Consider the following 12,637-nt stretch of genomic DNA (forward strand, 5'->3'; position numbering starts at 1 on the left):
TCCTGCTGCAAGGGCAGATAAGATTTGCAGGCAGCTTGAATTCAGGTATTTATTCTGGTGGCTTGCAAGGCTACTACATTACAAGTGTCAGGATAAAACTACTGCTGCTTTAGTCATGGTCTGTCTCCTGTGGCAGAAGGGAGGAAAGGTATCCTGGCTACAGAGATATATATTCTGTGCTGGAAGACCTCACTGGGCCTGTTCTGCAGCCCTGTCCTTCTGTCCACCACCAATACAGTACTCTTGCTTTTGTCTCTCTGAACAATAGCTTGTCAATGCAACATTTGAGCACAAAATAATCACTCATGAACGACAGTTTGTGCCTGGACCTAAGCCAAAGTACTAGGTACTCTGGAGGAAATGGCTCTTCTGGGCAAAGGCTGTGTTGGCAAGTGCAGGAAGCTTTAGGCAGCCAAAAGAGGTCTAAATGACAGCTCTCTTGACTTTCTTTCAGCTTCAAGAAGCAAGAACAGTGGTTCCACTGCCCTCGCCTCTGACGTTCTTCTTAGTGTAGTCGGAGTTTTCATGTGCTTGGCCCACAACGGCTGATTCCCTGGCTGCATCCAGATATATACACTTGAATAGCAGGCAAGAAGAATTCACAAGAAATCAGCCTCACTTCCTGTTGTTACAGAAGCTTCAACCCTCCCTTTGCATTCAGTTGCAGCTCTCCAGCTGAGTTCAGAACATTCAGCCTAGTTCATCAAAGCAGACATTCCCTGGACCCATTCAGGTAGGAGGGCAGCTATCTGTGGCCTTTCTGAAGAGTAGGGCAGTGACACTCTTCACTGTAGGTAGCTTTTCCCTTAAGTGTTCAGGAAACACACACGTGGACTTTGGACCCTTTACAGATCTCTTAGTACCTTTATTTTTAGTGAGAGAGAGTCTGTCTGTGGGATGCAAAAGGCACCATGGTGGTAGAGTCGAGTGGGTTACTGTGCAGCTTTGTGTACCTCCTTTGAATGCAGGGTCCCAGGCAACAGCAAAGTCTGTGGCTGCTGCATAACAGTCTTTCCCTGCTCCCATGCACCAAAGCCATAGCTCTCATCACAAGCTGACTGTCTGCATCCCACATATAGGAGAGAGAAGCATAAAGCTGCCTTGAGACATGAACTTAGCACCAGAGGATAAAGAGACTTGTCAGGCCTGTCTTCAGCTTTCATGTTCGACTCTAGCATTTCTATTGAAAAACTCAGGTAGATCCTGCGCTCATAATAGTCCTCTAGTGTCTGATGAATATATGTTAGTTATTTCATGCTGAAATGAAGGAGAGTGTGGAGCCCACTTCTGTCTTCATGAGTGTTGGATGAGACTGAAATTCTTTTGCATGCCTTTCTACTTTGTTGGTCTGCAATGTGTAATGCTGGAGGTTGAATCAATGTCACAAACTGGAGTTGGAACTTCTGATTTAGCTATAAACTCCTCTCAATTTTATGTGTTCATTTAGGTCTTCTGGAGCCTTAGACACCAAAGCCAGAACAGCCATCTCCAGAAAATAACAGTGTGGAAATTATAAGAAACATTTTCTGCCTGCAATTCCCCTTTCCAACATGCCTTGCTTGCTTCTTTACCCCTGGTCCCTCACTCTCACTAATGCTAGCCCTGGGCTGAGGCTTCAGTGGGAGAGGTTATCTCATGGGTCCAAGGAGACCAGTCGTGATTAGAGTTTGCTGTGGAGTCGTCAATTAAATTGAACTGGAACTCACTGACACATTTCCCAAATTACCCCAGCTTTCAGACACTGCTGATCATGACAGGAAGTTGGAGTTCTGTGTTCACCATCCCCTGTCCAAAAAGGTAAGCAACAAATTAGCTATCCATACAAGATCTGAATATAAGAGGACTGCAAAAGCTGCTGGTTGGATAACCAAACGTAAAGACAGCCAAAAGCACTCGTGTGAACTGCTTGACTCCTAGAGCAACTCCATATAAGCTTGGTGCTGCCATTCCCTTGGAAATCCTGTGGAAAGGAATGCAGAACTTCGGCACACAAGAAATATTAGCATTAGAAATGTAGGTACTTAAAGAATTTTGATGTCTTCAGGTTTTAGCAGATTAAATGGAGGAATTTGAGGCACAGCTTCTTGTGTATCAGATTTAGGTGTCCGTAATGGCAGAGGCTATCATCTAATCATCTAAAACCTAGCAACATGTTCCGTGAAACTGAACTACTGCCCCTGAAATCCTGAGACACGCTTGCCCAGGCAGCTAAAACAGATTTAATACAGAACTATTTTACTATTAGCTTGTTTTCTATCTATATTTCATGCTACTTTCTTGTTGCTCTTGGTTTACCAGTGATTTCAAATAAGTTGTCAGAACTTGATTTTGACCCCTAAATGCTCAAAGATACTAAGCCTAGATTACAAAAAAGAATTAAAAGATTAGAAGCAGCTGCTGCAGACACCTCTTGTATGTGTATTCAAACATGCTTAAACTCTTTCCTATGTAGGAATTACAGGAATCAAGATGGATTACTGACACACTAGCACATGTATTTCTCTTGCTCCTTATCTCTTATCACTAGGACCAAGGCTTCAACCATTTTAACAAAGGCTTGGAATCCTTCACAAGGTGGCTTCAGCACCCTGAAAACCTCTTCTGAGTAGTCAGCTGCTATTTTCAAGCTTTTCTTTATGGACCTGCGTCCTGGAAGGAAAGCAAGAAGTGAAGAGAAGGACAGTTGAGAACTAAGCCTCAGCTGTTGTGATGTTCCACTCAAGGAGGAGCTGTCTTCTGTGGTATTTGGTGACTCATTTTGTTGCATCATCTTCACAATATCAGCATAGTCCACGAGAAGTTCTGATACTTGGAGGGATAAGGCAGGTGAACTCAATAACTGATGAATAGCAGACTCTACCGTGTCAAGGAAATTGTCGTGTTTCAACATCACTGCAATGAGTACACTCATGATACTTTCTACAATCCCCTTGTAATTCTCATAAAGTTCCTTTACTGCAGCGATCTTGTCCTGCAGAGAAGTGATGGGACCAGCAATCTTAGCACAAAAATTGTGGCTAATGCTTTCCTGTACATCTTTGTCTTTTGTTTCCATGGTGGCTTGCATCTCTTTCAAAGCACTGACCAGTAGCTGCAGATTATCTTTAATGCTGAAGTTTTCTTTTACTGACATGATGGGGAAGTTGGTGCCCACATGCGCATTGAGGAGTCGGAATATTGTGTTGGTTGAAGAGACATAGATGTACACCAAGTCGTGCAGATTCTGGCAGGCTCTGACTAGCCTTTCTTTATCACTCTGAAAACCAAGGCAGGCTAACATTTCTGGAGTGGTGTCTGACTCTGAAAAGCAAACAGAGGAAATCCAGAAGATACAGGGGAATAAAACTGGATATATTTTCAGCTAGAATGCTACATTTCTGAAAGCAATACTACAAATTACCAACTCTCCAGACCCACCCTCAACCAAGACATTACTGTTAGAAGTAAACACAGAAAAACTTTTTGTCAGCTTTTGCAGGGGTCTTACCAAGCAGGTCAGCAAAATAGGGTATAAACAGCTGCAAGTATTGTTACTGTTATGGCTGCAGGAAGTATGACTCTGAATTTCAGCATGCAATCTGAAATGGAATGGAAGTGCTGTGAGTGAGTTATTTTGCCTTTTGATGTTTATTGCTAAATTTATGGAAGCCCTAGCAAACAACCTATTTTACATCATCCGTAGAACTATAATGCTTCAGTTTGTATATACTAGTGGGTCTACACAGAATCAAACTCATATCCTCTGGAGGGGAGAATAGACACAGCAAAGTCAAATGCATCACACATCTCCATTCAAGAGGCAAAGCAACTGAAGGCTGAGTAATGCAATGTTTTGTCAGGCTACAGTTTCCTGTAAAGTGACCCATATCTGTCGGTTCATACAGCGGCTAGATGTTGCAAACATCCCCTGATAGGTGGAAACACAAACCATTCTCCTTGCTTGGGCTCCCATCTTGCTACTGATTTGACTGTTCAAGAAGTTATGTCCCGCCTGCACCTAAGAGTTCTCCCAAGGCCAACTGCAAGCACAGTCCTGAGACAGCACACGGCTGAGGGACTGCTCCTGATGTTGCCTTTGCTTGTGCCAGAGCCCTGGAAAGCCAAACTGGTTGCAGCAGACATACTTCATCAGCTATTCCTGTAGTTAGATGTGCAGGTAGGTGTGTCCACGCAGTTGCAACTTTCCATCCCACTTCGTACTTTTTAAGACGTTTCTCTCAGTGCTCAGCTCAACTATCTGCTGCTTCCTCCTTTCCCTTCCCATGGCAAAAGTGGCCTGAAATTGTGTGAAATGGCAAAATTTATTTTAGCTTCCACTGCTGTTCAGCCAGAGCTCGGCCTGGGCCTCCACAGCACTTCTTCCACTCTCGTGGCATAAGAGGAGAGGATCCGGCAAATTGCAGCAAAGAAGGGTGACAGGCACTCCAGATCAAGTCCTTCCCTCAACCTTAACAGGTCTGAAACAATTGCTATTAATCTTCCCTAAAGATCCAGAGCAGAGTGGGAACAAAACTGCTTGCTTATTTTTTAAATGATTTTCCCATCATGTTCCAAATGCTAGAGACTCTAGAAGAGAAGAATTTGCATCCACTGAAGACCTGAAATCAGTTTCTAGCCTACAGAATGTGACACAGAGGCAGTTGCCAGCCAGATTAATTCAATTCAGTCCAATACTGGAAGAAGTATTTCAGGACTACATGACAATTGTATTAACTCCAGTTAATTACAGGAGTCACAACTAATAGATGGTTGCAGAAATGTAATAGTCAAATCATTAGTGTTAATGATTTGTGAGTCTCTCAGCTCATCTTCTCATGCCTACAGCTCTGAAAACGAGGACTTTGGTACTCTGGTTCTGGGTTGAATACAGTAGCTCAGCTTTCAGTGGAAAACAAGTTGGCAACTGCAGAGTACTCATTTTATGTTTGATCTTCTACTTTCTTCTGAGAACTCAACCATTCTCTACCGGGGATGCAGCATTCATGACCAGAGCCTAGTGAGCAGCAGGTCCATCTTTCTAAGGATCAGAGCATGAAAGAGGTCTAGCTTGGATGAAGGCAGAAGTACAAGCACGTTTTGCTGGGACAGACAAAGCCTGTTTTCACTTCCTGTGATATCTATTTTTCTGTTTGTGTGGAACTGTTCAACTTTTCTTCCTTAATTCACAGGTGTACAAAACCAGTCAAGGAAACAATTTCAAGGAATAGCTGAAAGCATTAGTCTTTATTGTTTATACTTATATGCAATAGAAATTTATAAATCCTGGTACAAAACCTAATCCTGTATCTGTGTGAATTAAAAGTGCTGTCCTACATGTTTTATGTTCTGAGAACAGCAAGTAATACCATTCCTTTTCAGCCATGGCTGCAGGTAGCTGTGATGGTACCTTTGTCATAGGCAGAAGGCTTGATGCTGTACCTATTCTCTCCATGAACAGAAGGCCTTTGGATGATCTAACAATTGGGAACTAGCATGAAATAAACTGAATTCTGTTAAAATTGGAAGGAAGGGGAAATGAGGAAGAAATTAGATGAACCTGGGTAAACATCACACAATAGAATTAATGATAAGCAGGCAGGCAACAGGACCCAGCTGAAGCCCAGCCTCTGGATCCCTAACTCATCACATGCTGCTGGAAACCACCAGAGGAACACAAGAGAAAGAGGATGTAGTCACTGTCCCATGCACATTTCAGCTGATTGCAGGAGCACTCAGGCAAAATCAGGTAGGCGGTCTAAATGCTTAATTAGAAAAGCTTCTGGAGAAAATCTCCTTGGAGCTGGAGAAGTAGAAGTACGGGAATACATGTGGCCTGCCTAACTCTAGAAAGCAAATGTAAAAACTAGGAAAAGTGTTAATATGAAGAGTAAGAGGTAATTTTAACATTGAGAGACATAAAATCTAGAGCAGTTATAGGAAGTTGAAATAATCATGCATAAAGAATAGATGCTAAAAGTCTCCTTCACACCTGTCTAGTATATGAAACGTTTGTTGAATTGCTATTCCTCTTAGAACATTTTGTCTTCTCATTTTCTACAAACAAGGAAAAACAATTGACCTTTCAGAAAAACATCAGTGGAGTGGAAAGGATCTAATATCACACTGAGTCAGAAAACAAGACAGCACCATCCCTGGGGCAGGGCTGGTAGGATATCATACCTTGCATTGACATGGCTTTATGTTTCCTGAAAATCACAAGTATTTACTGTATATGTACTTTGTTCCCTCCAGCTCGAAGAAAAAAAAAGATGTGTTGAAGAGGGTATTCTCTTGACAGAGCTACAAGGTAAGTGGCTGGAAGAAATGTACAGTACTGTGCAAAATATTGGGGAAAAAATTATCTTCAAACTGGCTTGTGTTTTGACACCAAGACTAAAAGCTGGCTAAGGGACTGTTAAAATAATTCTGTTTTTCTACATTGATCTTGTGGGGGAGGGTGAGTTTAGTAAAATACAGCTGGATCAGTGTCAGGTGATTTGCAGTTAGCAGATAATGCAAGAACTACAAAGGACCAAAATGACACAAAGGTATCATTTAAGAAGAAAAATCTAGCTAGTCTCCTACACATAACTATTTGTAGCTCTAACTGCGATATGTAGGCACCAACAGCAAGAGATGTATCTTGGAAAAATGTGAAGCACTGCATAAAATTGGCCCAGATTTGCAGTAAGAGGGCTGAGAATGCAAAAGTACCAACAAAAAACCTAGTCATCCTACTCATGCATAGTTTGCCCCTGTTGCAAAGTAAAACACATGCATTTAAGTCAAGATAATGCTGAAGCATTTTTACTTTGCAGCTGATGATGGGTTAAAGGGAAGTGGCACAGAATTGATTACAGAAGCTTGGTGATAAGGGTGAACTCCATAATCAATGGTAACTTAGTCATTTTGGATGCTGCATATTGACATGCAGGTGATGAAGAAAAATACATTAAATACGCCCTTTTGCTGGCAAATCAGTGACAGCTCAGAGAAGAATGGTGACTGTAAGGATAAGACAAAAGTATTGGGGTAGAGGGGACGGGAATCAAAAAAGTTAAATTTTGTGCTCTGGTCTGTACAGTGATAATGGAGGGTCAGATTCTGCCCTAGGAGCTTCGTGAGCGCCCGCTAATGTTAGCTCCACACAGTACTCCCTGGCTATGCAGAGCGTGTGGCTGCGCAGGCAGGGCTCTCCGGGCAGGCTGGTGCATGCTGCTCCAAGGCAGTTTGCCTCCACAGACATCCTGCTGCATTAGGTGCACCTCATGGTGCTTACACAGCGTGCTGAACATCACGGGGCTGTCTGCAGCTGTTTGATGCTCACGAATAAAAAACAAACAAGGAACTGATTACAGCATTAAGGAGGTGAATAAACAATGAGGGAACAGGGGCTAAATATCAGGAAAGGAAACACAGTGGGAGATGTGTATCAGGTGATATAGGTTAGAATGGGTTTATTATAGATAATTGCAATTTCATAAGTTTATTAGTACAAGCACAGAGTGCTTATATAGTAACATTTTCTCTTGAATGTGAGGAGAAATAAGCTACACTGGCATAAAACACCCTTACAGACTGTGCCCACTCCACCAGTCATCACAGCTGTTTAAAAATCAGATGCCACTAACTGAAAAAAAATAGGCTGATACAAAAGTGTGTCTAGAACAGGCTTTTAATTTCTTCAGTTTATTTTACATTTTGCTGATTAGATGAGATTGTTCCATTTTTTAGTGAACTAGTTCAGCTTCTACCATCTTCAGTTTCCAAAGTGAAGAATGACCCATGTTCATTCTTCCAATCTGCTAATTACTTATTTGTTAGCTATTTCTGTTGCTCTGAGTGTGGTCAATGTCTCATAAGGTCTATTTCCAATCATTTGGATTAAGATCCAAAACAAGTATTAAAATTCTACATTTACAAGCATTGGGATTTTACTTGCTGAGTATAAAAAGAACCAGTAAGGCAGAGACAAAGGACATTTCACAGCTTTTTAAGGGCTAGTGTTATGGGTGTGGAACAGAGTAAGAGATTTATTTTCTCCCTTGAAGTAGCCTGTTTCTGGAGAATGGCGCTGAGTGACCTCCTTTACCCAGATAACCCTAAGAGAAGGCAAGAATTAATCCGTCTGCACCAGGAATTGCTCGACTGCATGTCCACAAATTTCCATGCAACAAATGAGCTGGCTAGAGTGCTGAATGAACACTTGGGTTGTACCATTACCCACATTCGGATGAGAGAGAGCAGCACGGTCAAGGAAAACTGTGACATTATGATTCAAGCGATGAGTGAGATTCAGCATCAGGTACAGAAGATTGATAGCGACATGAAGGAAAAGCTAGAGCCTGTGCTGTATCAGAAGCTGTATGACATCAAAGAGCCTGAGTTGGAGAAAATTGCAATAGCCCATAAAGTTTTTTCCATTGTTCTTGGAGAAGCGACTTCAACAGCTGGGATGGTAGCTATCAAACTACTTAGCTCCAATCTTATAACTCTCACTGTGAGCAAGCTTGTTAGTCTCCTTGCGCAGATTGGGGCATCTGTTCTTGGGGGAATCAGCATCACCATTCTTGGGCTTGGCATTGAAATGATCCTCCATGCCATCCTGGGAGCTGTGGAGAGGAATCAGCTGCTGGCAGCTGTGAGAAGCTACGAGAAGCACCTGGCTGAGTTTAAAGCAGCCTCAGAAAAGTACCGGCATGCCATACGTGAAGTGACTTCTTTGGTGAGACAGCGGGTTCAGTGAATGAAGTCAGAGTTCTCCCTCCTGCTGTAACAGCGACTGCAGCAGCTTTGCCTGCAGAAACCTTTTTGATTCATTATGGTAATTTTTATAAGAAACAAATTAATCATTTGCTTCTTAAGAGTGGCAACAGAGCAAGAGATGTGACAGATCAGGGAATTGTCACTGAAATATGTTAATAGAGAACTGGTTTATGGGTGCTTCTGGGAGGCAACACTTCAAATACTTTGTACCTTTCCTTCAGCTGTTTTCTGGAATACATTGTAGATAACCTTGAACTGTAATTTGTGCTGGTGACAATAATATTCACTGCTGGAGCAGTAGTGGTGAGAAGGTGTGGTTTTTCTTTTAATGTGTTTCTATATCAAAGATGACAACATGATAGGAGAAAACAATTTAAACAAGCTAGTCTGTGCCATCATCTGAAGGGCTCGTCAGGACAGCCGTGGTTGCTACTCAGTGTGGATTAGTGCTAAATCTGATAGGCTGAATTCCCTCTTCATGGAAGTGCTTACAGAGACCAGCTGAAGCCTATTTAACTGCTATTTCCTGTCCCATCCCTGTCTAAGGAGACAGCCAGATATCTTCTTTAAATAAACTCTAATCCCAGTAGATTAGCAGGTAAAAGAAACATGGGTGTACAGGCAAACACACACCACCTTGCCCTACAGCTGAGGGAAACTGGCTGTAGTGTTCCAGGCACGCCTGGCTGTGAATGATCTCTTATGCTCAGTAGTGCCCCACTCCTGCTGACCCACAGGTAAATATTCCTGGGCACAGTTGCTGCTTTGTTGATTGAAATGGGATTATACACATGTACAAGTGTCCGTAGGATTACAGCCCTACTAATGCACTAAATTTATTTTCAAGTGCTTTACCCAGTCCCACCAATGTTGGGGAGAGTGTGACAAAAGTGTGCTCAGATTCTGCGTTTCACAGTATGCTACCAAATGTCCTCATTTATCAGATTTTAAAAACAAAGATGGAAGAACATGATTTGCAGTCTCTTGCTCTGATTTGCTGTGGTTTGCTTTTTTGCTTTGATCTTTGGAAAACAAAAAAGGTAATTTAAGGATTAATAAAAATGTACCTGAATATTGTAAGACCTCTCTTTCCTGTACTTGTGTTGTTTTGTTTTTTTTTTTTTTTTTTTTTTTTGGTTCTGTCTAAAAAAACAGTCTTAAACTAAATAATGAAAAAGATTAAAACCTTCATTATAGATGCAATTTATAAATTCTTTTTTATATCCATGATAGACTAACCTAGTATAGGTTCCTTTTTTATTACCAGCTTCCCCCGTACTAAAAACATATCCAAATTCATACATGTTTGTTAATATTCAGTATTAGCAGTATTAGGTTATTATATCAATAACTAGATCATGCCTTTGAAAGTAAAGAGATGGGTGAGATTACACCATCGGATTCACAACCCTTCTGTTCTGGGTTTTGCTTTTTTGTGTGTGTGTGTGTTTTTTTGCTTTGGTTTGGTTTTTTTCCTCACCACTGTTCCCTCTTTAATCATCTTTTCTGACTCATCTTTGATTTTGTGTTCAAAATCCACTAAATGGCAATGCAGCTGCTGGCTCTCAAGCATCTCCGACAGCCATCAGGCAGAAAGCCCCGGGTTCAGGGGCACAGATGAGTGCCAGGTACTGACAAACTGGGACAAGAACAAGCCACAGGCTGGGTGATGTGGGTTGAGAGGCAATTCAGAGGAGGCAAAAAGCACTGCCCTGCCTTACACGAGGTATTGTGGTGGGTGACATGGTGACCTGAGGCATCACTTCTCCAAGATGTGATATCTCCTGTCTCTTGACACAAGTGACCTCAGTTTAGAGGTACTTGTTTAGAGGCAAAAGACCATCAGTCAGCATAACGGCAATATTTGAGTGTTGGAGGCAGGAGTTCCTGGCCCTGCTGACTTTCTACGTACAAATGTATATTCTCATTTAGGAAGAAAAAACACCAGCTCAGTACATATCTTTGCAAGATTGCCAATCACTGCTGTATGAGAATAATGGAGTCAAATAAAAACAAATCTGTTGTACTTTTCAGGCAGTTTGTCCACATTTTCTTGAAAGCAAATTCTAAGCAGTGTCGGGGGAAGTGGCATACGCAATGAGGAACATAAAGATAGCCAATTTCTATTCACCTCTTGATAGATCCTTGTTCCTGGTGGGCTTAAAGGAATGCTGGCTTGCCCACAACAGCAGGTGTGGCAGGTGTCCTCATGCCCATGAGATGTTGGAAGATGTTGAAGGTGTTGGAGGCTGACAGGCAGCAGCCTGTCCCTCTGCTGCTGAGGCAGGAGGCTGTGAGCTCAGAGAGGCTGGGCCAGCAACCCCAGCCAGCTGTGAGAGCCACCCATGACCTCATAAAGGGGTATGGCAACATCCAGCTGTAACAAGGTGTGGTTTTCAGGTCCAATCAGCTTGGGACCTTCCCGAATTCTTTCTCCCAACTTAAGCAATAAGAAAATCAATGGGATTTACTTGCATTACCAACAGTTATATTCTTGAACTGAGTGCAGCATGTGTTTAACCAGCTAGATGCAAGGGAGAGCACCCAAGTGGAGTGCTGAGTAAGTAACTGAGACTCTGTCCCACAAAATAACTCCTGCTCTCTCTAGCCCTCTGACCAGTCTTACAATTGGTCCTCCAAAGATGTCATTATCAGTCTGGGGTTAACCAGTCTGCTGATGCTTCTCCTCTACACTCCCTGGAGCTGCCTTTTGGTGTGACAGAAGTACCAAGTGAAAAATGTGAGAGAATTATTGTCCTCCAAGTCAGCAGACGCTGTTAGAGGAGAAAGCAGTCAGGACTGAGGCAGTACCACTGTCCCCACTGAGCCAAGTATTGTCATGACAGACGATCCCAAGCCCTGTGAGGAGCGGCCAATCTGCAAAGCCTCAGCTGCCCCACTCTCCAGTGACATGGAAAGTGACAGGGATGTGCGTGGCCATAGCATTCCCATCACACCCCTTCAAGCGTTCTCCCTCTGCTCAGTCTGTTGTTGTGGACAAAGGATTAAGAATTAAAACTGTGTAATATGTGTGTTCCAAATAAGAACAGCCCCAAAGAAGAAAAGAAACTGTAAACAGACAAAAGCAGTCTAAGCTGCTTTCAAACCTGTGTAGAAACACTGTGTGGTTGCAACAAAAACACGCCCTGCAGAAAATTCTTTCTGGTAGCAAGAAAAACATAAAAGAACTGGCCAAAGAGGCACAAGGCGGAGATGACTTTGAGGTGTACACAGTAAGCAAAATTCCCAAAGTGCTGAGAGTGCCCAAAGTCCTGGCTGTGAGGATGGTCCTGGGCTGGCCGTCTGCTAACTTGGATTTTGTGCAGTTTGCCACTAACGTTGGTGTTACTGTGATGCACGGCTTATGGCCTTCCTTTTACCCACCCTGCAATGATCCTTCATAAAGTTCAAAGTTCGCCAGCTAAGCCTCCATTATCTGGAAAACTATAACAACTTTGCATTGTATGGGATGTCCACCCATAGCAGAGGATCTACAAATCCTGCTCAGATATCAGACTATCTCTGCTCCCAGGTGCACCTGTGCATTGAACAAAAAGTCCTTCCAGCACGTTAATTCTTTAAGCCTGCACCCACACTTTATTGCTCGCCCCCTCCTTATTCACAGTGATGCAACTGGTCTCCAAGGAGATGTTCCATGTATCTCTATCCTGGTTCTTAGTGCACCTGGAGACTTTTGCTAGGAGAAGCACTTTGGGCAATGAGGCTGAACAGTTCCCACCAAGCGTCCACCAGCCTCTGCAAAGCTGGTCACCAGTTTGCTGCAGGGGTTTCCACGGCAGGGGGGCTGCAGGAAAAGACAAGTAACAGAGTAGACCCTGAGGTCCCTGCTAGCTCTCCGGCTGCACGGCCCGTGTTACCGGGCGGGTGTCAT

At 42.9% G+C, this 12,637-nt stretch overlaps 2 protein-coding genes across 2 annotated transcripts in view; both read left to right on the forward strand.

Annotated features, from left to right (window-relative positions):
- The window catches only part of LOC104523295 (ecto-ADP-ribosyltransferase 4), a 3,115-nt gene extending 2,566 nt beyond the window's left edge, over window positions 1-549 (forward strand). The window contains exon 3 of the mRNA XM_010165834.1: window positions 455-549. Within this exon, the coding sequence (XP_010164136.1) occupies window positions 455-549 (95 nt within the window). The remainder of the gene's footprint in view (window positions 1-454) is intronic.
- Window positions 550-8,047: 7,498 nt separating this feature from the next.
- Window positions 8,048-8,725, forward strand: SMCO3 (single-pass membrane protein with coiled-coil domains 3). The gene has a single exon (XM_010165824.1). The coding sequence runs from the start codon at window positions 8,048-8,050 to the stop codon at window positions 8,723-8,725; it is 678 nt and encodes a 225-aa protein (XP_010164126.1).
- Window positions 8,726-12,637: the final 3,912 nt, after the last annotated feature.

Source organism: Antrostomus carolinensis, unplaced genomic scaffold (assembly GCF_000700745.2).
Source record: "Antrostomus carolinensis isolate BGI_N321 unplaced genomic scaffold, ASM70074v2 scaffold27140, whole genome shotgun sequence".
Classification (NCBI taxonomy): domain Eukaryota; kingdom Metazoa; phylum Chordata; class Aves; order Caprimulgiformes; family Caprimulgidae; genus Antrostomus; species Antrostomus carolinensis.